At 39.2% G+C, this 27,503-nt stretch overlaps 1 protein-coding gene across 1 annotated transcript in view; it reads left to right on the forward strand.

The window, feature by feature from the left end:
* Positions 1-9,721: 9,721 nt before the first annotated feature.
* ABCD2 (ATP binding cassette subfamily D member 2) overlaps positions 9,722-27,503 on the forward strand; it is a 47,133-nt gene continuing 29,351 nt past the window's right edge. The window contains exons 1-6 of the mRNA XM_030468941.1: positions 9,722-10,905; positions 12,239-12,419; positions 16,714-16,835; positions 19,301-19,469; positions 22,757-22,851; positions 24,204-24,349. Of these exons, the coding sequence (XP_030324801.1) occupies positions 9,970-10,905; positions 12,239-12,419; positions 16,714-16,835; positions 19,301-19,469; positions 22,757-22,851; positions 24,204-24,349 (1,649 nt within the window). The 5' untranslated portion in view covers positions 9,722-9,969. The remainder of the gene's footprint in view (positions 10,906-12,238; positions 12,420-16,713; positions 16,836-19,300; positions 19,470-22,756; positions 22,852-24,203; positions 24,350-27,503) is intronic.

The following is a 27,503-nucleotide window of genomic DNA, read 5'->3' on the forward strand; positions in this document are numbered from 1 at the left end:
CATCATGTCACCAAATGAAGGCACTTGCTCACAAAACAAAATTTAAATTTATATATTAATCTTGTCAAGTAGTGTGTCTTTACTGAGTTATCTTTAGCCTAACATTTTTCAGGTTACTAAGCATTTAATTGTCATTGGTACAAAAATGTAGAGAGTGCTCAGAGAAGGTATTAGGAGTCTAATATTAAACATGGCCCAGGGCTGGCAATTTTTTTCTAATACTTTTAATTTTGCTAAGGTGTTTATAGAATCCCAAGTCAAGATATTAGAAAAATGAGAAGATCTGCTTCTCTAGAAAATCACCAGTTAAACAGAATAAATTTATTGGACAGAATGTTTCATCATTGAGATGTCCCTGGTAGTTATGATCTGTATGCGTAATTGTTTCTTGTAACAAAACTCAAAACCTTTATAGTAAAATATATTTCTATTTTATGTGTGTATGTCTCTGCTGCCAATATGACAGATGGCAGACTGAAAGATTATTTAATTCATTTAATCACTTGAAAGAATAATTTTTGTTTGCATTTCATATAATAATCAAATAGTTCATGTTGGAAGGGTCCTGCAAGATCATCTAGTTCCAACCCCTTTGCAGGCCCAGGGACACCTTCCTCTACACCAAGTTGCTCAAAGCCCTATCCATTCCACTTCCAGGGATAGAGCCTTCACAAATTCCCTGGGCAACTTGTTTCAGTGTCTTACCACCCTCACACTAAAGAATTTAATCCTAATATCTACTCTAACTCTATCCCCTTCCAGTTTAAAGCCACTACCCCTTGTCCTACCACTGCTAGCCCTTATTAAAGGTCCCCTCCCCAAATTCATCTCCATTTCCCCTCGGAGCTGTGGACGGATTTCATCAGGTCCCATGGACTTTTGCACATTCAGGTTCTTTAGATAGTCTTAGACCTGCTTTTCTCCTACAGTGTGTTGATCTTCCTTCTCACTGTCCCTGCCTTTGCCTTATGCAACCTGGGTGGTTTGGCTGGAGCCCTTGCTTGTTAAGACTAAGGCACAAAAGTAATTGAGCACCTTGTCCATATTCCACATGACCAGGTCTCCTGTTTCCTTCTGGAGAGGGCTCATATATTCCTTCATCTCCCTCTAATCACTGGCATACTTTTAGAAGCTTTTCTTGTTTTCCTTGATGTCACTGACCAGATTGAATTCTACCATGGCTTTAGCTTTCCTAGCCTAACCCCTGGGTCCTCATAAAATTTCTTTTTTTCCTCCCATACTACCTGTCCTTGCTTCCACCCTCTGAAGATTTTCTTTTTACATTCAAGAGTGTTCAGGAGCATCTTGTTCATCCATTCACATCTCCTGCCTTATCTTCTTGCCTGACTTCCTCTTTGTTTGGACGCATTGCTCCTCCCTGGGATTGGAGGAGGTGATCCAGGAATACTGACCAGCTTTCCTGTGCTCCTCTCCCATCCAGGGCTCTATCCCATGATACCCTATCAAGCAGATATCCAAAGAGGTCAAAGCCTTCTCTCCTGATTTCCAGAACTGTGATTCTGCTTGTTGCTCTGGGGCTACTGCACATGTTCCTGAACTCTACCATCTCATGATCACTACAGCCAAAGCTGCCCCTTACCTTCACATCCTCAACCCCTCCTTCACACCCTTCACATCTCCTCTATCTGTCAATACAAGGTCCAGCAGTACTCCTCTCCTTGATGGTTCCTCCACCAGCTATGTCAGGAAGTTATCACCAATGTGCTGCAGTAACCTCCCGGACTGTGTGTGCCTGACTGTGTAGCCTTTCCAGCAAATGTCAGGGAAACTGAAGCCTCCACAAGAACCAGGGACTGTGATTGTGTGGTGTCTGTAGGCCTCTTAAGCTTCCTCATCTCAGTAAGGTGGCCTGTAAAAGACAGCCACAACAGTGTCTCCCATATTAGCTTGCCCCTTCACACACAAACTCTCAACTGCTCTTCGTCTGCCCCTGGGCAGAGCTCAACACATTCTAGTTGCTGCCTCATGTCCACCACCACACCTAGATTTCATCTAGTGTAAATGTTAAATATTAATACTGTGCCTAAGTGGCAGTTTCAGGCATGACACAATCAAATCCCTTTTAGTTTTGTTTTTCTAACATGATATTTTCTGTGCCACCCTTACTCTTCCACGGCATTATCTGGATTTAAAGGAAAAGACTGCAGTTATCTTTATGCTTCATTTATTAAATCTGGTAGCTAGCATTAGCTCGTAGAATCCAGGAAAAGTGACATGGCAGCTTCAATTAATTATTTTTTCAACATAAGAAATCTTCCCTTCCTCAAACGACTTTCTGCAGATAAAGCTAAGACACACTATTCAATCTCATGTTGCTTTGTTAAGAAAGTATTATACCAGGTCTTCTTCAGAACAAATTTCCATATTTTGGTAAAATAACTGCTGCAGCTGAAGCCCGTCAGTACATGAGTTTTCCCCTCATCACTTCATTTTACCTTCCAGTGTGCTTTTTCATTATCAGGTAAGCTCTAGATATAAATAATGCAGCAAAACAGTGTGCCATCTATCTGATGTACAACTGCATTTCTCCATAAGGCTGGTGTTGAAAAGTTGTGCAATTTTTTTGCAACTTTCTTTCCCCAGGCATCACAGTCTTTACTTTGGATGAACAGTGGAGACAGTGAGAAAGAGAGAAAAAATGTGCTTCCACATAATTTTTTAGAACAAACTGCAAATGGTTCTCATGTTTCTTAGTCTTCCATTGTAACACTACTTCCCAGGAAAAGTCCTTCTCTAATGCTTATTATAACAAAAGAAGGAATTATCAAGCAGATGAATGTGAAGTAAAAAAACACTGGGTATTCTCACAGTTGTGTTTAAATATTTTACAGCATTACAATTTTTTTGTCAATTTAACGTATTTTAACTTTTATTTTTGCTCAAAATACTTGATCTTGATATGTAGCATTGGGTAACTAAATCCATCTGTAGATAACTATGCAAAACATTCAGAGTAACTGAAATGTTTCTTAATCCTCTGTCCAGGGGTGGGAATTTCTGTTACTTTTACATACAGGATACACTTACATAGGTGCCTAAATATTGACCTATCTATCAATATATAAATATTGACCTTGTCTAATGCAAAAATGCATGACTGGAAAAAAAGTGAGTCTGTTCCAAGTGAAAGTGTTTGGCAAACCCAGTGCTTAAATATCATTAACAGAGTTGTATGGTCTTCTCTCAGTTAGTGCTTCTCTCTGCGTATTTCCCTCCTTAAGAGACCAGCTTATGGAGAAATAAAGGATATTTTTGTGGTGGTTTATAGAGAGTTAGTTTGTGGTTTTGTCCTAAAAGTCATGATAGAGTCTGAGGGAGTTTAAAACAGAAGACAAAGCTTGATTGAAAAAAAAATATTCCCTTTTAAAAAGTAGTTCCTCTTGAAAAATAGAAGTTAAACCATGACACTCTTTCAATTAGTTTAACAAAACGTGCTTTCCCCATTCACACTGATACAGCAGAGGCATTTTTTTATTTACTCTACGGGTGCTAGTTCAAAGAATTATAGAGACTGCAGAAAGCTCAATAATTTTTATATTTTATCACAAAACACCAATCTTCAACCAAACATCCAAAGAAAAACACAGTGGGCTTCCTTATGTCTGTGTTCAAAGTATCAGCATTGGATTAGAAAAATGGCAATTAATTGCTGAATGATATGAGTAGCATTAATTTGGTTTGAAACTCCGGTTTAAATATTGTAGCATAAATTGAAATCTGTTCATCCATCCAGTAGAAGATCAGTTTTTTCCCTGCCATGTTGGAAACAGTGCACTAAGAGACCAGTGTTTCTGGTTGTTTCCTGAGCTGGATTCATTACAAGAGGCTGGAAAGAGTTAGGAGAGAGCATAAATGTAAAGGGGTGATGCTATTAGTTTAAAGACTAATGCTAGATAAGCTAAATAGTTTCCAAACACGCCAAACCATCCACCTGAGAGAGAAAAAAATAATGAACATGGGTTGAAATTCTAAGTCCAGTTGGGAAGAACATGGGATAGGATCTACATTGCAGCCCACTGACCAGGACACTACCACTCACAACAGTATATTGACATGTTGCTCTGTGAAACAGATGCTGCTCGTGGGTGGTATTATTTAGGTGGAATTATTTTTCACAGAATGAGCCCTCAATACAAAGTGCAGTCCTTGGCTTGATGGAGAGCAATGGACAAGATCTGGTCCAGAATCTCATCCTGGAATTCCCCACTTTACAAAAGCAGTATCTCTAAAAGAGCAGCAAAGCCCAAATAATCCTCCATGGTCATGGTAGCTCCAGTAAGGGTACAACATGTGGATTGTTAAAAACAAATTAGGAGAGGGAACTAAAAAAATTACATCCTTACATGTGGCTAGGAGAAAGCTGGAGGATACCAGACTTGAAGCAAAGAGACAGTCTGAACCATAGCAAAAACTGTACTGCATTCAAAAGAAGGTAACACAAAGGAACATGAACTTCAGTGAACATCTAATTAGATAGGCAAAAAAGAATTTGGGAAACAGCTAGGCAAAGGAACGAAACTATTAAATCATTCTTACACATCAACCAGGAGCAAAAGCTTGCCGGAAGGTCTACAGAGCCTGTTGATGACCAAAGTACAACATGAGCACTCAGAGGAGACATGGACATTACAGAAAAGATAAGTTAGTTTTTTTGTTTTGGTATTCATTGATCAAGAAATAGGGGAGAGGTCTAGGCAGGAATCCTGTCTGGGGAACTCAGCAACGGATCTGTCCAATGTGAAAATAACAAAAGATGAGGTGACAATAATCTTTCCAAGATAGAAGCATAGTATCAAGAATAAACAGTGTTCACTGGAGTTCTCTGATGCTGTAGTGTGCAACAAGCCATATCAAACTTCCTCGGTTTTGGAAACGAAAGGTCAGGAAGAAAAGGAGAAAGATTCTGTGACAATACAGAAAGCCTACTTGCTACTTCAGTATGAAAAAAAAAATACAGGAACTAAACTCTTGGCCAGCAAGTGAATAGCATTCCATAGATAGAAATGCTGCCTAATGAGCATGTAGCAAAAAGTGATTGTTGTAGTCTTGATGGATTTAATTAAGGCTGTTGACAAAATCTGTTACCAAAGGTAACTAAGAGGAAACTAAGGAAATCAAGAAGCCATGAAATAAAAGGGAAGAGGCTGACATTGGCTAAAATCCGTGGAAGAGCAGAGAGAATATTTAGTTCCTGTATCTATGCACTCCAAAGTAGGGGGAATAAAAGGAATAGAAGCTCGCAGTCATGAATGGTATGGAAAAGTTGTTAAGTAGGGTGGGGAACAGAAAGTGCTGCTTTGCTGAATGCCTCTTCCAGAACATGCGTAGGGGGCCACAAAGAGCTCATGGGAGCCAGGGTCAAAGGAAGAAAGTGATTCCTCCTGTACAGCATGGTAGATCTGAAGCACTGCGTGCCAAAAGATGTTATTACTTATGTAAAAGTTTACATGAGTTCAAGAGAGACTCCATAAGCTCTTGTAAGAGTGGAATATTTCATTGGAAAGCCTCTCAATCTCATTACATTCTTACAGCTGAAAATAGCTGTAAATACATACAGCTTCAGCAGGGGAGGTAGCATCATATGTCATTTCAAATCTTAATCTTTCTTGGGTACCTACTTAGAGCTTTTGCTAAAGACAGAATACTGTATTCAGTGGAATGCTGGCCTGAACCAGTTTGCTTAGTCTTAGAGATATACCATATAAAAGTTGATTAATAGATTGCTTGATAAATGATCTTCTTGTTGTCACACTTACCAGCTGCAGCCCCTCAAATTCTTGAGGCATGACAAAAGGATGGCAGCAGATCTTGAGTTTGGGGTGCATGAGTAAAATAGATTATTTTTGTGGATTAATTCCTTCCTGCACTTCTGGAGAGAGAAGCATTAGCTCCACTGCAGGCACTGCCAATCTGGCCATTGCTCATTGACACACCAGCTATGATTTTACCATTTGTACCCGTGCTACTGCACAGCTAAAACTGACCTTCTCTACCTACCCTTGGCGTTTTCCCTCTCCTTCTCTCTGTAAAGGGAAAACAAGTCTTTTATACTTCTTTCTAGAGCTGTATTCTATCTAGAATTGTGCTGTTCTCAGAAGTTAGAACTGTTAGTGCTTGGTCTGCTACTGATTGTATCATCAGCCAGGGTGATGATATCCCTCATGGATAAATCCTCACAACCTACAAGACATGCAGGATTTAAACACACAGAAGACAGAACAATATATATATATGTAAATGTATATATATATATATATATATATATATATAAGTATATATATATATAAATTACAGATTTATATAATCTGTAATGCCTGCAGTCTGAAGCCAACCAACAGAGCAGGATCTTCCCATTTCTCCTCTGCTCTCTACTCTGTTGCCATAACACATCTCTGCCTACTCTGGGCACCATACAGCCTCATTAGGAGCAAAACTGTTGGTACCAGCTCCTTGGTTGGATCAGGCCAGTCTTGCCACAGTGACACTTAGTCAACAGACTTCCACATCTGTCATCATAAAACTGAAGCTTCTTGTTTGGCTTGGATTTCCAGATCCCAAACAAATTACAGTGTATGGATATTCTACTGTGATACATGAATATAGCCAATAGTTTATATAACCAGTCAGAATAAGCAGACTATTTCTACTGCTATGAACTTGAAATCCAAGGTCTGATACCTCTACTGCCCTTTCCTGATGGAAATATCTGATTTGTCATTGGTTTGCCCTGATGTTGCAAACTAGTTCTGTTGGTATATCTCTGTACTTATGTGACCACATTAAAGTCAACATAAACTTTGGAAATACTTCAGAGTAAGGGCTCCTATGACTGTACTCTGTGTTGAATTTGACTCAGATCAAGGCCTACTATTCCCGCAACAGTATGTAAATATGATGCTCAGAATTAAAGATAAAACCAGAATTTCCTAGGTTACATATCATATTTTACAGGTACTGTCTGGATTAATATTTTATATATTTCACATATACTTCATCCACATATAAACAGTTATGTTTATGCATGGTATATGTGAATTTAAATATTAAATACCCTGAATAGCAGTGATAAAAAAGGTGTAATTTGTATACATTTTTCAATAGCTTTATTTTTGATTTTGTATGTCCTTATGGCATGGTGGATAACTCTGTAAGCCATGAAGCAATTCTAGTTTTTTGCAGACTGATGTTACAGCCTTTGGACTATTTTTCAAACAATAGAAGGTTTATAAAATGATCAAGTGGAAGGCTGCCTGATATCTCTCACATAACCTGCATGTTCTATCTCCATCACAATCACAAAACTGTGCAAGGCGAAGCACTGGAATGGGAGCAAGTGAGCATAAAATAGGAGAGAAGAAAAGAGGCATGACTGTTGCCATATTGAACTCGAGCTCCTACACGTCCATGGAGTTTAGCCAGACTGATATTTATTGTTTCCATTTCTGCTTTGTGGTTGTATCTAAGCACAAATAATTCCTATAGACAGTGATCCTGTTACTTCAATCATCATAGACAAACTCTTCTGATAATAAAAAATCTATTTTTGTAGTTGGGAGCAGGATTATGGTATTCTGTTATGCTGGAAAAACAGTGAAAAATCACTACAGAATATTCAATAATTACAAAAGCAGCATATGCTCCTCTCACTCTTGCTCCTTGGTTACTGGTTCCCATATTAAAAAAAAAGCACACAAGCTATTTTAATGTGTTTGAGGAACCAAACACTTTGCACTGAAAAAAATAATATCTCGTTCTCCTTAAGAGAGGATAAGCCACCAAATATTCTGGGTTTTATATCAACATCCCCTGACTCTACGGCTTCAGTTACTTGAACTTATTTGATTGCACCTATCTTCAAAATTTTACTAAAATAAAATCAAGAGTAAGTTACTGCCAGGTCACAAAAAAAAAAAAAAAAAAAAAAAAAAAGCTTCAGTTGCCCAGGATCTTGAAGTGTCAGCAGATACACAGAAGTGAAACAGATCTGTGAACTTTCCTCTCGGTAGGAAAATGCTAGAGTAATGATATGTTGCAAATAACTGTGGTTTGGCAAAATCTAAGAGTATGCTGTGATACACACAAGCCAGAATGTGAAGTATCCAACTGGAGATGTACGTAAATATAACAAACCTTAAGCAAAGCTATTTCTCAGCCAATGTATCTCATCAATGGCTTTGTTGGCTGAAAAACCTTTCTGTTATCCTGACAAAATAATCTGCAGCAAAACCAGGCCTAACTAGTAACTAGAAGTTAACTGTACTACTCTAGGGCAGGTTTTTACAATCTCCTAGCATTTAAAAAAAAAAAAAAACAAAACAACTTTTCTCTCCAGATCTGTATCCTGTCCTCACTGGCAAAAGTCTAAGATCCAAAATTACCCTATATCATTTCTATATACATTTCCAGCAGCCCAGTATGGACACAGTGTGTTCAGCCTCTTAGGAAGACATGAGAAATAGATCTTTCTTGATCTTGACTTGCTGGTCTTGGCTTACTGGGCTTTTTGGAGAGCATCTGGATGTTTTGCTAAGTGATGCCTGATTTTTAAAAGCAAAGCATGCTCTCTTTAAAAACAAAGATACTATTTCTGCATCCTGAAGCCTATGTTGCTATCTGAACATCATCACTGCACTGTCCATAGAGGGCTGTTTTGTAACAGTAATGTGACTTAACTCTGTGTATGCTGAAAAAGGTGGCCTCACTCTCCATTTCTAGCAGAAGGCTGCCTGCCTCAGCTACCCTGTAAATGCCTAATAGCACATTTTTCAAATCTGCTTTTACACACACATCCTGGACTAAGGCTTTATTATACACCAGCTGATATAGTTACTTCATTTTTAAAAGTGTCAAAGGTCCCAAAGTCTTAAGTATTCTGATCCCACCTCTATAATTTCAAATACAATACCCTGTCCAACCAAGCGAACAAGCAGGAATAAAAAATTAGGAAGGGGTAGGCGAAGAGCAAAATAAAACAACAAGACAATTGGCTTTAGTTTTTTTTTGTTTGGTTGGTTGGTTGGTTTGGTTTTTTTTTTCTGTTTGTTTCCGAATTCAGCCTGGTTTTGCTGCAAGGACCGTGCAAATCCGTCGGGGTTGTTTTTGTCTAATAACACTGCAACAGCACAATACCGGTTTCCTTTTGACGAGAAGACAGGAAATAAATTACGACTATTTGGAAAGCGCTGCCCCGGAGACGCCGCGCTGCCCGGTCCCTCCCGAGGCCGCCCGGCCAGATTTCCGAAACGAGGCCACCCCTCGGCCACCGGCCCCGGCTGCCCTCGACCGCCCCACCCTGCTCGTCCCCTCTGCCCCGAGGAAGGTCTCGGCAAACGTCAGCGTGAACGCCATGCCCCAGCGCCCCGGGCCCTGAGCTATCCCCGTCGTCGCCGTTCGCTTCCTCCCACTCCCACCCCCCGCCCCGGCGAGGCCGGGGCCGGAGGCGGTGCCTGCTCCGCAGGGCAGGCGGAAGGAAAGGGCCGGCAGCAGCCTGAGGGGAGTAGGGGCGCTGCGGGACCGAGATCCGGACACCCGCCGTGCAGCCGGGACGAGCTTCGGGGGTCCACGGTGCAGCTGGGTCCGAGCTCCAGGGGACCCGCTGTCAACCGAGCGACGGAAGACCCGCGCTGCTGCTGCCGAGCCCGAGCGGGCGGCCGGGGCCGCGGTGCGGGGTAGCCGGGCCGCTGCCGGGGCCGCCCCGCGCCGCGCAGCCAATGGTGGTCGGCGGGGCGGGCTGCGCGGCGCCGGGTTGCGTTGTGCAACGCGCCGCGCTTTGAAGGCGACCATCACCCCTTGGAGGGAGGGCTCGTTCGGCATCTGTCACGGCAGGGCGGCCGGCGCGGAGCCGGGGCCCCCGGCGGCCCGATGAACAGCCGGCGGGGCCGATCTTCCCGCTGGGCATGAGCCATCCCCACTAGGAGCGGCGCGAAGCAGAGCCTCCGGCGGGACAGGATGACCCACATGCTGCATGCAGCGGCCCGGAGGGTGCAATGGAGCAGGGCGGGCGCCGCGAAGAAGGCTGCGTGCCTGCTGGCAGCGGCGTACGGGCTCAAGATCCTCTATCCCATCATCCGCAGGCGCATGAAGCGGGCAGGCGGTAAGGGCGGTTCGCAGGATGCCGGCCGGGCTGAAGGGGGCCGGGAAGCGCCACACCGCTCCGGCAGCAGGGGCAGAGCCTCTCCGGCCGTGAACGCGGAATTTTTCAAGCAGCTGCTGGAACTTCGCAAGCTGTTCTTCCCAAAGCTGGTGAGCACCGAGCTGGGCTTGCTCTGCCTCCACTCAGTGGCTCTGGTTTCCAGGACCTTTCTCTCCATCTATGTGGCTGCCCTCGACGGGAAGATAGTAAAAAGCATCGTAGAAAAAAAGCCCAGGAGCTTCGTTTTCAAGTTAATCAAATGGCTGATGATTGCGATCCCGGCCACTTTCGTGAACAGCACCATACGATACCTGGAGTGCAAGCTGGCCCTCGCCTTCCGCACGCGCTTGGTGGATCACGCCTATGAGACCTACTTTACTAACCAGACTTACTACAGGGTGATCAGTATGGACGGGCGGCTGGCCAACCCTGACCAGTCCCTCACCGAGGACATCATGATGTTCTCGCAGTCCGTGGCGCATCTCTACTCCAACCTTACCAAGCCCATCCTGGATGTCGTGCTCACCTCCTACACCCTCATCCGCACAGCGCGGTCCCGGGGGGCGAACCCCATCGGGCCCACGCTCCTGGCCGGGCTCGTCGTCTACGCTACGGCCCGAGTGCTCAAAGCCTGCTCGCCCAAGTTTGGCAAGTTGGTGGCTGAGGAGGCGCACAAGAAGGGCTACCTGCGCTTCATGCATTCACGTATCATTGCCAACGTGGAAGAGATCGCCTTTTACCGAGGACACAAGGTAAGGCGGAAAGGAAAAGGAGGGTGTTGGGGTCGCTTCTGCAGTGCCGGAGCCAGACCGCCCTCTGTGACACTCGGGTCCCTCTGACACTTAAACCTGTTTACAGCCACCACTTCCCGTTTCCTAGGAAAATGCCGCCTCGCGGGCGGTGACTGGGAGCGGACGGCAGTTCCCATGAGCTCTGATAGTGTTTTGCAGCTGGATCTTGCCCTTTTCTAAAAAGCTTATCTTTCGTGTTTTTCCCCAACCTGGTCCGCTTAACTTCTTCAGACTTTTTTTCTTTTTTTTTTTTTTTTTCTTTTTTTTCTTTTTTTTCTTTTACACTCCCGCGTGTTTACGAACTGCCAGATTTAATGCTGCAGAAACACCAACTGGGGCACACCAGAAAGTCTAGGGGAAAACTCTGTTGATAGCACTACAACCTTTGACGCTCTTTTACATAGCTAAATGAAGATGTAGTCATCCGAGTCTTAAAATAGCCTAAGTACAGTACTTCAGCACTCACAGTTACATAAACTAGTGGCTTGTTTTAAAGCCATCTTATTACGGAACTATTCATATTTTTATTATGAGCAAATTTTGGCTATAACACCTGTCAAATACAATTTGGAAAAAAAATATGGTTTCATGTAAGGTGAAAATGAAAGCTGGAAACCAGCCTGATTTACTCTTTCAGCCCAAGCAATGGTTATATAATGTGAAAGGTTTGTTTTAGTAGAAGCAATCATTCTCAAAAGCTGCCTATCAGAATGTTTGAAGTGCTGCTAAATTTAACATTTTTTCAGTTCCCACATATACTATCTTGAACTGAATGCATTGTATCATAATGACTTGCAAACACTTGTTAAACCTCTTGGGATAGTTCTCTCTTCCTTGAGACTGCTTGCAGGAAAACAAGCAGCATTGCATTTCAGGGATCAGCTCTGCAACTTGAAGTCATTCGAGGTAATTGATCCCCAAACACTTTCCGAATAGTAGGAGTTTCAGTTGCTGTGAAACTCTACAGCTGCAGCTTCATTAAAGGGATGTTGAATCAATCTTATTTTGCTACAATCAGCTGTTGTGACTGCCTTGTATGGTGTTCTCCTACATATCAGAGAACTTAAAAGAGCTGAAAACCAGCCAATGTGCTATCGAGGGATGATTGCTTAAATAAGAACCAGGTCCACTGACTTCCATAAAGCTGTACACTTTAGCTGTGAGACTTCAGCAGTGTGAAAATGAAGTACCACATAGCAGATGTAACTCAGAAGTCACAGCTCTAGGTACCCAATTGTTTCATGTGTGAAAGTATCTTGTTGCATTGTACAAATGTTTTATTTTTCACCTGTAGGTAGAAATGAAACAACTGCAAAAAAGTTACAAGGCTTTGGCAGATCAAATGAATCTCATTTTGTCCAAACGTTTATGGTACATCATGATAGAGCAATTCCTGATGAAATATGTCTGGAGTAGCTGTGGTATGATTATGGTCGCCGTGCCCATCATCACCGCAACAGGATTTGCAGATGGCGGTAATACCATTTTTTACTTTATTTCTAAATATTTCTTTAAAGTCACTTTGTCAAAAGACCATACCTCCCGTGAATCAATTTATTGTTCACAGATTTTATTGCAATGCCTGTGTCTTGTGTGTAACTTTCAAGCATAGCAGGTCAGCTGAGGAAAGAGCAATGCAAAAAATCCAACTTTGAACTTTCTAGCATGAATTCAGGACTTAGCATCCTTGTGTCATGTAGGATTATAATGATAGTTGTAGTCCTTTTTAAGTAGTCATTGCTGGGATGGCAGGCTGATTTTTGGGGCATCTCCTAGTACTTTGCAAAATGCTACTACTAACTTTCTTAGAGTACTTATCTTCTTCCATGAACCACAGAACCACAGAGTAATTATTCTCTTACATGTTAATGAATTGGGAACCACTGTTCCTGACTCCATGAGGGAAGAGCAAGTGAATTCAGATAGTATAATTTTTTGACATCCTACCAGGACTTTTCAGAAAGTGAAATGAGATTCAAGTAGTGTTGTAATTGCAGATACAACTTAAAAAAAAAAAGGCTGAAAGAAATGTAATTAAGGAGTAACAATGATGGAAAAAATGGGAAAGTCTGTTTCAGTAGGCTTCCATATACACAATTAGAACCATACACAAATTTCACAGGATTCTTCAGGCACATATCCTACAATGTCTGTGAAAGAATCAATTCTTTCTTTGGGTACATTTAATCAGGAATGAGTAAATTCTTTTCAGTGCAGGTTTAGTAGTTTCCAAATTAACAGGGCTGTCCAACTGAATGAGAGGGTTTTGACTTCAAGCAGCCTCCACATGATTTAGCTTACTTGCAGTTGTGTGATATGCTTCTGGGTGTTCAGCTGTCTGAGCTGGCTGCCCAGCACATGTCTCAGGAAGTCACTCTACCAAGAAACACTGGCTGGCATCCTGGTAACAGCTTCAGAAATATTAGGAGGTGCTACTCCAAACAGAAGAGTTTGTACAAAGTCATTTCATCTCACAGTGGAGGTTATCAGCACAACACAAAGAGTTATGTGACTTTCTGCTATAACAGGAATGAGTACAGTCAAGAAAAAGGTGGTTTAATTACACAGTGTAAATTTCTCTGTGGTATTACAGCATGAATAATAGAAAAAGACTTGTATTCACACTAAGCTAAGTAACATTCCTGTCACTCATGGGTATTTTTTTCATAAATACTTTTCAAAAGTGGGAGAAAAGAAGGGCACAGTTGTGCTCATGTTGTAATGCAAAATTTGCCACCAGCAACCATGGGGCTTATTATGGAGACCTGATGCAATCATAATGATGGATCAGGAATACTGACAAGTCAACACTAACAAGACCAGTTCAAAGTGTAACAGGTATTCAAAGAGTAAAGTAGACCTGAGCTTACCAGTGCGCAGCTTGGGAAAACAGCACTTTGTGCCTCAGCAGGTCAGACTCAAATTTATTCATATCTGAAGGAACAGATGGTGAATTTATTACTTCAGGATAAATAACCAGTATCAGGGATCTGCACAAAATTGGTAACATGACCAGGCCTAAGACTAAAGGTGTAAAATAATGGATTTTGTACACTTCTTCAGGAAGGAAGAGAAAAGCAACAAAACAAAAAGAATCATGCAACAAAAAGGAAGAAGAATCTTTGATAACAGTGATATTTGTGAATGAAATTCTGTTAGATATTTCAGAGAAGACAACTTGCAAAGACAAGATTCCCATTTGATAATATTTCACATTCTTTTTGTATTAAACAATTGAGTGTTCCAAATGTCGTGTTTCTCATCTGTTTCTGGAAAGTGACTATTTTTGGAAGCAGGACTTTGATTTCTCTAGACACAGTGAACAGTTATCTTTGTTTATAAAACAAGTATGACTATGAGCTGCATAAAAGAAGATGAAAAGGGAAATATTACATTCTTTATGAATCAGGGACAGTCTGTCTGCCCTGTTACAATGCATCACTTCTTCAAATGCAGGAGGGCAGCAATATGAACGATGTTTTTGACATTTGGAAAAGTTTGAAAAATGTAATTGTGGTGGGTTAGGTATGTGATATCAGAGTTTGTGTTTTGGAAAGGTTAAATGCTCATAAAATCTATAGAATTTTAATTTTTTTTTCAAATATCCCTTCAAGTGTGCTTAAAATGATGGATGCAGTGGTTAGCAGAGATGGATAAATTCTTGCTAGATGAGCTAGCCTGGGTTCCAGGAGCACCTATCAGTAAGTTCTGCATTTACATACAAGAAGAATTCTGCAGCAGTGTAATTAAACCATAGCTGATTCCTCAGTGATTTTCTTTGGTGGTTCTACATAGCGTGGGCTGTAACTTTTGACAAGATGAGCACAAATTGGTTCTCCAAGAAGTAAGAAATAAATTTTGGTTTAGTTTTTACTAATGAATTAACTGAATTCTCTCTGTCCCTTAAGTGTATTCTTCTTGGAATGGAAATACTTCTTAAAATCAGTGAAGTAGATAAGCACAGTTAATTAAAATAGTTAAAAAACACATACGAGGCCAGAAAGAGTAACATAGATGGGTGTGAGTGTGTATGAATACATTTATATGAAAAATTATCATGTAAGAATTAAAAAAAAAGTTCTTCCTAAATTATCTATAGTATTTCAGTGATTCAGATCCAATTATGTAGGAATGTGGATGTGGATGTCTGTGGATGTGTAAATGAAAACAAAATAACACTTAGATTTAACTAAAAAAGACAGAAAGATACATGGCTTTGGTAACACATGTAGTTTTCTAGACACCAGATTTCTAGAATCACATCTTGTCAGGGAAGTGAAACAGTTGACAGGTAAAAAAATACTGTATTACTCTTACATTGCTTGATTTAGCCTATAAAATTACAGTTGCATTATTCTTGCAGGGAATTTCTCCTGTATATATTCTTGACTGTAAGTATTGTGCAAACATCACAGAGGATGTTAATAACAATTGCTGATACAGGAGTTGCATTAATGAATCCACCTGTTGTATTACCCTGCCTAACCTGAAGCCTAGTAATTTCTTAGCTTTAAAAAGGAGCTTCAAAAAATTTTCTCAAACGTAAGAAAATATGTATCTAGAGCCCATACTGCAATAGACATAAGCAGTAAATAAAGACTGTATATAAAGTTACACTGTGCAGAAAACCCTTGAGACCTTTCATTTTAATTGCTGTATGTGAGAAATATTTTAATAGCTGGTTAGTACACATTGTTTTCTTTTTTGTGGACACAGCTATTAACACCGAAACAACATTTGTTATTAAAATATTCAACAGCTTGTTTTAAATTTTGAGTCCTTTACAAAGCAAACACTATACATTGACTATGCTGCCTAAATTTGTATGCCACATGGTAGCAAGAGTATACCTATCTATGTTTACATTTAACATGTATTTCTCATGTATCTTCTATAATTAAATTAGGGAAGAGAAGACTTAGATTGGATGTTAGGAAAAAGTTCTTTACCATGAAAAATGGAACAGGTTGCCCAGGGAGATAGTTGAGGCCTCATCCCTGGAGATATTCAAGGTGAGGCTTGACAGCACTCTGAGCAACCTGATCTAGTTGAGGGTGTCCCTGCTTACTGCAGGGGCATTGGACTTAAGTGACCTTTAGAGGTCCCTTCCAACCCAAATTATTCTGTGCTTCTATAATTACTGCTGTTTTCTCCTTGCCTGTTGACTACTCCTGTTCTTATGAGACAGCTCTTTTCCTTGGAGCAAGAGTTTTCTTGCTGATAGTATGCAGTATCACAATCAAAGAATTGCAACTTTGTTCTGAGAGGTCAGATGAAGGGAGAAATGTGTTGTGCCTTTAATAAAAAGAGCTTGTTACTTTTTTATAGAAATAAAATTTGCCAATTTTCCATCAATGTGCATGTTTTCTTTTACATGAAGTAGGTAAATAAGGCTGAAAATTAATTGTGAAAATAGTAAAAATTATGTTAGAAGTCTGTTTCAGATCACTGCTTAGGTTTCACTTTTTTAATATTTTGAAAAATTTAGGTTGAATAATGATAGATTAAAAGGAAAATATCTAGGTAGACAAACAATGTAAAATAACAGGATGTTTTGTGTAAGAAGGTGAAATCCACATACTCCTACTTTGTTATCAAGCTATTTATTCTGGTTAATTCCCCAATTCTTTTTGAAAGGTTGTCTCTGTAGAGTTAACTTTTTCTCATTTTAAAAGCTACTCTGCAATGGATCACATTGCAATTGTAGTTTAATTTGTAGAGATAATTTTCATAAGAATATTTTAATGGAAAACTTTTTTTTAATTTTAGAATTGGAAGATGGCCAGAAACAGGCAATGGTTAGTGAAAGAACAGAAGCTTTTACTACATCACGAAACTTGCTGATCTCTGGAGCAGATGCTATTGAAAGGATTATGTCTTCTTACAAAGAGGTACTGTAAATCTGTCATATGTGAAACAAAAGAGGAAAAAAAGTAAAACAGAACATACATTTAATATAAAATATATAAAAAAAGAAGTGGTATTTGTAAAGATAAATTATATTGTAACTAAATCAATGTAGATCTTTGAAATAGTAGTTTGATCTTTAGACTTAAGTTCACAAACAGTCTAAAGTGCACAGATGGCAGTGTGGTGTAATATGTAAATCTCATTTTTAATACCTGTATTCAGGTGTCATCAGAGAGCAACAGAAATTCCTGGAATGAGAGTGATAAAGGTTCACATTCCTCTTTGGAGCACAGACCTGAATTCAGGCTGTCTGCTTCCCATGTATTTGGACTTTTCTGTTGGAAGTCTCATGTTTTCTGTGAAATACAAGGAGAACTGAGTACTTATTTCTTGGCCAGCTAAGCTGTAGGGTTTTTTCAGTATCTTTTTATCAGTGTACTAAGATGTAGGGCTTTTTATCAGTGAACTTGTTAAACTGTAAGTAGTTTTGCAAAGTAGAGAAATTTTAGCAGGAAAAGTACACCTTAGGGCAGCAAATAGTCTAGAAGTACGGGGTGTTCACCTGGAAGGTCAGAGATGTTATTTCAGATCCTTACCCAAATTCCAGTAACAGGCTTCATTTGTAATCTGTCTTGGAAGTTTCTCTAGATGCTGGCTGTTAAGCAAAAGAAAAGTGAGTCTGTGCTCTTATTCTCCTCAGCATTTCCTTCTGAATGTTGGTTCTGCATCCATTAATTGGACTACATCCATTAATATTTGCTCTTCCCTTTGGTTGGGAAGCACTTTTTCCCAGTGCTGCGTGAGTGGGATGCATTAGCAAATCGAGCTGTGTAGTCCATTGCTTGGAATCCAGCCATAATAGCTATGGCTTTGTAAATTGGAGAAAGAGGGGTAGCTTGGCACCTTCATATATGGACTCTGACAAAGCCAGAGTCTGTGCTTTTTTTGGAAGTTCTAATGGACTATGATTTTGACCTGTGCTCCTTTGCTGTTCCCTGCTTGGCCTCTGATCTAAAGATACTGCCATGTAACCTATTATACATTGATGTAATTTTGCAGTCTTCTTCCCATCAAGCTAATTCAGCATGTGGATCAGATGGGCTCACTTTTTCTTTGCAAGTGTAGGTGTTTTGACAAAACTTGTTTGTGGGGTCATGGTTTAGTTATGTTTCTTTTGGGGCACAGCTGCTACAAGTTTTATTTATCACATGCAGGATTTTCTCCATAAAATGCCATTGTCAAGGGCTCAGTCCTGGCACGAGCTTCTGCTGAAGTTTATAGAAAGACTCCAGAGGGGAAAATGATGTTACAGCTCCTGTGTGCTACCTCCTGCCTCAGGTGCTGTTAGCCCAGGACTTTCCACAGCTGTTAGTCCTATAACCAGTAGTGCAAAACAATGCACAGCTCATGGAGCTGAAACATTGAGTGATTGGTCTCTTTAAAATGAGTTTTCTGAAACAGTGCATGCTTCTTAGCCTCCAGTGGGGTGATGGCCATGTGACCAGCACTAGCGCTCACTTCTGAATTTGGCACAGAGAAATTTATAGAGGATTTTTATAGAAATTTATAGAGGATTTGTATATATTTGTATACTGTAATATATATATTGTATGTCCATTGCAAATGGGGTCAGTCATGGAGTGTGTGTGTTTAACCACAGCAAGCTAATAATTTTATAATCTTGAACTAATTTTCTTGTTATTCTTGACTTGCTCTCTGCATTTGGTATAAAAATTAATCTAAAATGAACTTAAAACCATCTAATAATACTTTTATAACAAGATGCCTGAGTTTAATACTTTGCTGCGAGCAGATGGAGGCAGTTCTTTGGAAGGTCTTGATGGTGTAACTGTCCACAAATAGAAAGTTACCAGGTTCAGAGATCTGTTTCTGTTTCCACCAGATGGAAATTGTGACAAAAAGACAAAAAAAAAAATGGAGAAAGAGGTTTACAAAATCTTACCATCTTGAAAATGCCCAGGTTCTCAGACCTAGCTCTGGTACTCTAGCATGCATTTGACAGAAGAGGTATTTCCTTTTTCTACCATATTTTAGATGAGGATGCCCTGGTGCTGCCAGGGCAGCTTTTACGTGGAAAAGCACAGTTTTCCCACAAGAGGTTTTGGCAACACAGGGAAGTAAACATCAATAATTATAGATGTCAATTTTTCTCACTTTTGTGGACCTTTATTCTGCTGGCGAATGCAGAGATTTTGTTTTTCTTTTGTATGATAAACTCTCTGTTTCCAGATACGCTAATAGCTATTACCTGCTGGCCAAAGGCTCTACCGATCCATGGAAATGAGCAGTTCCTGTGACCTCCTCATTTACTGGATTTATCATGGCTTACAGGGGCTGAATATGCCCCCCTGAGACAGTCTCTGCTGGCTGATAGGAGCTGTGCATGCCCTATAGGTTAACACAGAACCTTGTTGTTGTTTCTCAGGTTACTGAGCTAGCAGGCTACACTGCCCGTGTCTACACAATGTTTTCAGTCTTTGATGAGGTGAAGAGAGGCATCTACAAAAGATCTGTTGTTATTCAAGGGTCTGAAAACAACAGCAAGAATGAAGATAAAGCAGAATCACACATTGATGGGCCCTTAGAAATCAAAGGTAATTAATTCATATTTGTATGTGTTTCCCTGTATGGAGCTGGTGTAGTGGGACAGGCAATGAACAAAGGTTTTGCTTCTACAACAAATCGACCTCTAGGCCTTATTACCTCAGAGGCCACGTTGCCTTCTATTTGAAATTCCTGTTATTTTGTTACTTTGTGCTTATGCCATGCTTTTTGAATGCAGAAAAATTGCTCAAATGTTTTCTGTGACAACTGTCAATTAAAAAGACATCTCAACTTTATTATCCTTGGTGGTGGTGGTTTTATTATTCTTACATGGACAGTGCCTACTTTCCACAGACACTCAGTTTTTTCCAGAAAACAAACTGTAACATTTTAATCCCAGTAGTTTTTGACAAAAATACTGCTTTGTTGTCAACAACTAAAGTTCAGCTTGTGCTTATTTTTTTGTAATTTAGTGGGAATTTTTGGCTGGGAGTGGTCTGAAAAAGTGGTCCCCTCACGTTCCAAATGATCTGATCAATATTTACCTTATATCTCCTATCCCTATCCTCTACCTTTCTGGCAGCACTATCTTTCTCTCTCCACCACCCCACAACCCCCATAGCATTTGCTGTGCACATCCATTTCTTATTGTGCCCCATACTGTACCAGCTTTCCTCTTGTGTTCCGCTTCTCTCTGAGAGACTTAGAGGCAGCTTTTGTAATGAGCTTTTCCCAGTTTCCCAACAGACCCCTTCTGCCCTCTCTGGTGTTGAAAAGCTTCATTCCCTCCCTCTATCCTCTGAAAACTTCGATAAAGTTGAAGGCACTAAGGTGGTCTTCCTGAAGTAACATATTTTAACAGATTCAACAGTGCTGCTCTTCAGTAAGGATTTCTTAAAGGCCTTCAAAAAAGGTTCTCCAAACAAACAGTTTGTTGTACTGTGGTGGATAGCTCTGGAGATAGCTGATGTCTTAATCTTGTAGATCTTGGTAATTTTTGGCTGATGTTACAAGAAATGGCCTTTTATAATTATTACATTTTTTCACTTGCAAGGGTTTGTAGTTCCTAGAGCAACAAAGTAATTTTAGGCCTTTTTTAAATAACCGTGTTTTAAAAATGAAACCAAATACAGATCAGATATGCATGTATGCTCTTCATGTTCCCTTTTAGTCTATTATGCTCATACTTCACTCCTTTTTTTCCCTCTGCATCCTTTTCCCAAGATTTTTTCCTCCTACAGTCACACATTTCATTCAGCCTTAGTTCCTTCTAAGTAGTATTTGCTTCTGAGTGTTTGTAGGCTCTCAGAGGCAGCTAGCCAGTGCCAAGCATTCTGCACAAGGACTTAAGTAGAATTTAGGCCAGATTAATCTAGGCCATAGTCTCCACATTTTTTATGACAAGTCCCATTGTAATACTTTTTTTCTTCTTTTCTTTTGCTCTTGATACTTAAGAAATTCCCATAGAGTGGATTTGTCTGTGGAAGAAAGTACATGTGCTCACATATGTAGACGTGACTGCTTTGTTAGAAAAAAATTATCTTAATATTTAGCTTCCCCAAAGGCTTTTTTCATACTTATTTCCTTTTAAATCATTCAGTATAAGTTTAAATAACTAAGGGACATCTGTGCTGTGCTTTGCATTTACTGTTGTTAATAATTACATTGTGAAAATAAGAATAATATTAGAATACTTTTAACAGATATTAATATTAACACATACATACTCTATCTAAATTCAGAATTTTAAAGTTACTATACAAAATAGAATTTTGTACATCTTGCATTTCTGGTTCCACAATAAAATGCTTTAAAAGCACCTGAGAGTAGCAATCAAATATTGCAAAGTTAGGAAATGAGATTTAAGTTTACTTAATCCTTGCTTAGCTTATTATTTTGTATCATAGATTTATTTTAACTAGATTTTCTCCACTGTATCCAAATGCTTCAAAAACATGAATGAATTTTGGAGAATTTGCTGGAGATTGTGAAGGATAATTTTCTGTGGAGACGTAGTCGGGTCAGTGCCAGGTCCTCTGCAAGAACTCATGTGATTGAAGTGACTGGTACGGCCCTCTCTCACAGAAGGTTGTCTTGGCCGAATATTTTTGGTTTTTGTGAACCCATCAAAAATTGCATGTTTTGTGTGATCTGGCTCATCTCACAGTTGTGTATCAGGTGCCCTTGTAGGAGTCTGAAGGTGGTAGAGCCTGTCAGTCTTACAAGGCTGAAAAGTTATTTATTTATTTTTTAATAGCAAAACAGTTTTGTTTTCCTTAATGCTGTGTTGGACACCACAGAACTGTTTTATTTAGAATTTATGTTAGGAAAAAAAGAACCCTTGGGAAGATGCATGGCACAGAAATTTTTGCCCAGGTTGTTATAGTTTGGCAAAGTTGGAAGTAATAGAAAAAAAAGCCTTTTAATGAAAATATGAGACTAACCTTAACAGAGAGAAATGCTGTCAGGTGCTTTTTATAATAAATTCAACTTTTCCTTAGTTCCATTTTGCTTTGTTCAGATTAATGTAAGTTATAACATAAGCAACCTTCTAATACAAAGAGAAGTCTTCTTCCTTTGCACCTTGTCTGTAAAGGCAGTGTCTGATACTTGTCCAGGGGTCCAGCTGTTTGGACCCTGTAAGAGGTGCCCATTAGTAGCTGACTGAGAAGTTAGGTTTCATTTTTTATAGTTTTATAGATCTGAAGGATTTATCTCTTAAGTTCTTGTGTTACAGAATATCCAAATATCCAACTGAGATTGTATATTTAAATTTGCCAGAAATACAAATAGTAAGTGTAGCTGCAGGAGTGAAATATATTGTGAGTTTCCACAAATACCTACAAGGCACATTTCAGTGACTGTGGCTTCAAGAAAAAAATGGAAGCAGGTCATTAATATTTTCTCCTTTAATCTTGTTGCTGGAGGAGACTGAACTTGAGCTCAGAATGAAATCCTCAAGGAAAGTAAACTGGTCTGTCTGAGGCAGTCCTTGAACTTGTTTACTGGTTGCCATTAATCACCTATTTAAAATTAAATACATTACATACGAGTAGGATGTGAAGAAAGATTTCTGTATAATGCATTATGTATTTATGATGAATTGTATTTATGGCATTATATTTATGAACAAATTAGAGATTCATTGCACTCTCTTGGCTATTGCTGATAGTGCCTTTCTGACTAAGTTTTATTATACAGATTTGCCCCTGGGGGAACCTGGGTCACATAAAAAAGTTGTTTGAAACTCACCAATTTCTACCTCTCAGCCATGCACAGAGTCTGTCACATACCATTGCTTAATGGAAGATTTCACAAACTTTTTTTTTCTTTCTAGGGAAAGTTATTGATGTTGAACATGGAATTATTTGTGAAAATGTTCCTATTATTACTCCGAATGGCGATGTGGTGGTTTCCAGACTAAACTTCAAAGTAAGATGATATGCAAGAATCTTCTGATTGTTGCCATCACATTAACATAAACAGCACAGAATTCATGTACCTTATGTTAAGTACTTGGAGAAGCATATGGATAAAAGGGAAAGTCCAGAAAGGTAGGCATAGTAGCTCAATAGAGGCAGTCATATGTAGTTTATCCTGCTCAAAGAAAGCCAAGAGAGGATTTCTGGTGCTGTTGCCAGGTTAAAAGCTAACCTGAGATTTTCAGATGTGTGTATGTCAGTCTGCATCCATCTTCACTAAATCTAAATGAAATTGGGGTGCTTTACTCACATAGGCTCCTTTAAAATTCTGAGTTCACAGCAACAGTGAAAAAATTGAGTCTGCATATTTGCATGATCACCACAAAGAGCATTACTAATAGTTGACAGCATCATTCATAAGACCCAACCACGGAGTATTTACTCAGGAGAAACTTGTATTATTTTTATGAAGTTTTTCCAGATACTGTTTTGTACTTGCTCACAATTTTAATGGATGACCTTTACTGAATTACTGCCATATATATCCTGATCTTATGTTGCACTGCAAATATTATAATTTAAAAAAATCTTTGAGGTTATCAGAATGCTAGCATGAAAAATTCCAGCATATCCTTTAATTTAGCTAAAGCAGTGTTCCTTTTGTCACCTCTTTTGGTACAGGAATTAGCATCTAGGAGGACAGGGTCCCAGCTATGGCAAAATTTGCAATGGCTTTGGCATAGGGATTTCGGATTTGTAAAATTACAACTTTAGGATCAGGGAGACAATTATATTTCTTCTTTTGAAAAACAACCAAAAGTACAACATAGTCAATATATTTATATAAAGAATAGACAACAGCATTTTGATTATGCATAAATACAAACTCAATATACATAAGATAATATTCAAATTAATAAAAACAAGTGCCTCACAGCCAAAATAACACAGTTAATTAAGTGGGGAAGAGTAATGCGAAGTGAATTTTCCAAATAATTTGATCAGGATCCTGTAGGTTAAATAAAAGTCACTGATGGGCATAGCACTGCTCTGTACACCACTAACAACTTTCTACCTGATTTGTGTTAGAATAATTGATTCTGACTGTGGTGTATTGACATTGTGATATTATTGGTGTAGTTTATAGAAATACTCAATCTCAGAAATTATTTTCAATATTTCAGACCACATACAATATCTAATGCCACTTTGTCCAAAATAGTTGCACAAGTATGTGCCAGTAATTAATGAAATGGATTGATAATTTGAAGTAAATGCTAATGTAACTCCTTCTAGGGGTCTTAGAGTGTCTTGTGCCAAATATACTGCATTGTAACATCTGTATTTTCATTGCTATTGTAGGTTGAAGAGGGGATGAATCTTTTAATCACTGGACCCAATGGCTGTGGAAAGAGTTCACTCTTCAGAATTTTAAGTGGCTTGTGGCCTGTGTATGAAGGAGTCCTCTACAAACCTCCTCCAGAGCACATGTTTTATATACCACAAAGGTATGGTTTTGCTCAAGATTCGTTTTTCTGTCTACATGAATTTTGATCCTACTTCTCTTATTTTCAATCTGTGATATGTACATCCAAGTTCAAAAGTTCAAAACAAATGAGAGTGTTTTGGTTCCTAAATGTTGAGTTGCCCAGAGTAATTTTCACTATTTCAACTTTGACACTACAAGACCAGAATCCAATCCAGTATTAACTGAAAGTTGCCTTTTTAATAACAGGTGCTCATTTCACTAAGGGAAACATGGCTTTTTTTGGTGCTTTGTTTGTATTCTGCCTTGCTGTTGGACTTTCAGAACATAATTTAATGCATTTGATTCTAGATTATCTCCTTAGAGACTTCTAACTAGGTTATTTTGCAAAGGAAAATATCAAACACTGAGAATCTTTGTTTGCTTTCTGTACTTCATTTCTTCCCATGGGCAAAAGAAGTATTCAGGGTACTGTTTGCAGTTTTGTTTAAAAGTACAAGCTATTAAGCTGAATGCAAAATATTAACTGCTAAGTAGATTTTCCTTGCTGTAGGTGAAGATAATGAAATTTATCTATAATATTCCAAATATATGTATAAATTATTGCTAGCAATTGTCACACTTCTGAGCCATTTGAGGGTTTCATTCAGGAATTTGGAGCAAAATGCTTTACTAAATTTTTTTTCAAAACAATATTTCAGAATACCCTCTGTGTGACACATTCTTAAGATCAGTTTAATTTTTAAGCAGAAAAATAAATATTCTGAACATTTTCTTGCATAAAATCTTTTGGTTTAGCCATTTCTGTCGCCTGTGTGGTCCTGTCCCCTTCTCAGATCAACATCTGAGGCTGGCTTGTCTACAGCCCTTCCCTCCTTCCCTTTTATTCTCTGAGAACAAATAGACTCACATTGCCAAGGTGCTGGTTGAGGGGATTGGATCTCATCTGTTGGATTTTCGTTTCCATAATCATGGTTCCTTGTTAGCTCTTTCCCCTAGTTTTGCAGTGGTGGTGGAGTTTATCCTGCAGACCTCTTCTTTGGAGCATTCCAAAACTCTTGTTCAGAAGCTGAGATTCAACCAGTGTCTTTGAAGCTCTTTGTGTCAAAGCAGTGTAGGGTTGGCATCTCATCTTTGCAGTGTTCCCTGAAGGTATCACTGTATGCATTCCATCCTAATAGCATCCACCAGGAGAAAAAACTGATGCTATGGTGTCTTTGGGATATCAAAATGATGGGTAAATTAGGAAACAGTGACAAAGAGGGCTCTGCTGCAAAAGTGCTACACATTGATTGTGACTGAAGATTTTGAAGTCTGCTTTGGGGCACAAGTTCAGCTGTCAGTATGGATTCTGTAGATTCCAAACAGTGACCTGTCACTTGTAGGTGTCTTGTATCTGGAAAGAGACTGAAACTGAGTCACACAGGGATCTGTGGGGGAATGTGGCTGAAGGGATATTTAGATGAATATCTGAGACACTAAGAATGACTTGAAGGAAATGAAATTTTAGCTTGAAGTTTTTATATATATGGACCATATTCATAACAGATATGCTGGATTTTTAAGCATTTCATGTCAATTGCCTTATTTGGTCAAGGCATTGTTTTCTTCCTGTATTCCACTACTGAGTGTTTTAACAATTCATTTATTTATAGCCTAAATAAATTACACATTCACCTATGGTATTGTTTTTTCTATCCCTGGATAGAATATCTCCTAAAATACATTTAGGATTTCTGTAGTGGTTTGTAAATTGTTCTGAAGTCCCAGAATAAAGCAGCTTGTTTTGGAAGGTCCTGCTGGTGCATTTTGCCTATGAGGCCTGTACAAGGTCAGGATTGTCAGGATTATCTTCTGTTTGTTTATTTTTATAGACATACTTCTGAAACTACAGACTGGAAAAGGTAGTGCCCTGTTTACATTTCATCATTAATATTTTTCAGCATAACTTTAGAGAAAATGTTCTGGACTGAGAGGATTTAGGAGGTGTTTGGACAGTATTACCTGTCCAATCTATTTTAATCTTTCATTTGGTAGGTAGGCAAAAACTGTATTAAAGCAGAAGGCCTCTTGAATTTTTTGATGGCTAGAAGAGCAGGGAATTAGAATTGCATTGGTGTGTTTAAGTATAGATATTATGTATCTGGTCTAAGAATGTGGGAGATGGCTCTCCATGAGTGGACACAGTTACCACTAATATTGGAGCTTATTCCTGTGTGCCTTGCCTGTGGCTGAATTTAATTATGCATCAGCGCTCTTGGAGGGAAATGTAGGAACCTTATCTGCACATAGCAAATGATAGAGGATACAGTGACTTTTAAGTAACAAAATACTCCACAGTAAATACAAGCTCACTGAAAAGATGATTTTTTCATCTCTCTTTGTACTGTTCCAGTGTAGTATTTCAGAAATGTGTGGGAAATCATGTGTCTTTGCCAAGTTCAAAAGCTACACACAGAAGGGTGATTTATTAAGAACTGAATTATCTCATTGTATACTCCAGATTTCATCAGCATTGCAAACACTTTGTAGTTGAATTTACGTAGCAGTATGTAGGCTTTAAGAGAGTCTCAAGAGTGCGTGTCTTTTTATCTTTTTAGATTCTTTAGTATCATTATACTGCTTGTTTTTAGATTTTACCACTATGAATCCGTGAGATTTTTCTCCCCTTATATAGGGCCAAATAATGCAGAATTTGTCATTAATCAGTCACAGTTCAGATTAATATTGATAGGACAAACTGCCCTTTTGGGGGCAGGGGCAGAGAAGCCCAGGGATTTCTGAGTGTGGGTCTGCTGCTGTCCATGACAGGCCTGTAAAAGAGGAGGGTGTGAAAAAGAGAGAGAGGCTTTAAGCAGTCCAGCAACATATTGGTGCCAAAAGCAACTTGTTTTCAAGTATGGATCAGTGCTAGGAACTGGTCACAGCCCAACAAGTTGTCACATCTCATTGAAGCCTCAGTAACTGGCAGAGTGTGTGCTTTTGCCCCTTTTACTTTCCTGGCCCTCTTTCACAAGGTAAAATTCATTTGTGTCAACCACCTCTTTCCATTCCTCTTTTAATAAACCGGTCAAGAAAGTAGCATGAATGAAAAGATAGATGCTTGTGGGTTCTCTGGTTGGTAAGGAATCATGATTCAAATCATAATTCAGAAACATAAAATAATAAATAATTAA

Source organism: Calypte anna, chromosome 1 (assembly GCF_003957555.1).
Source record: "Calypte anna isolate BGI_N300 chromosome 1, bCalAnn1_v1.p, whole genome shotgun sequence".
Taxonomy (NCBI): Eukaryota; Metazoa; Chordata; class Aves; order Apodiformes; family Trochilidae; genus Calypte; species Calypte anna.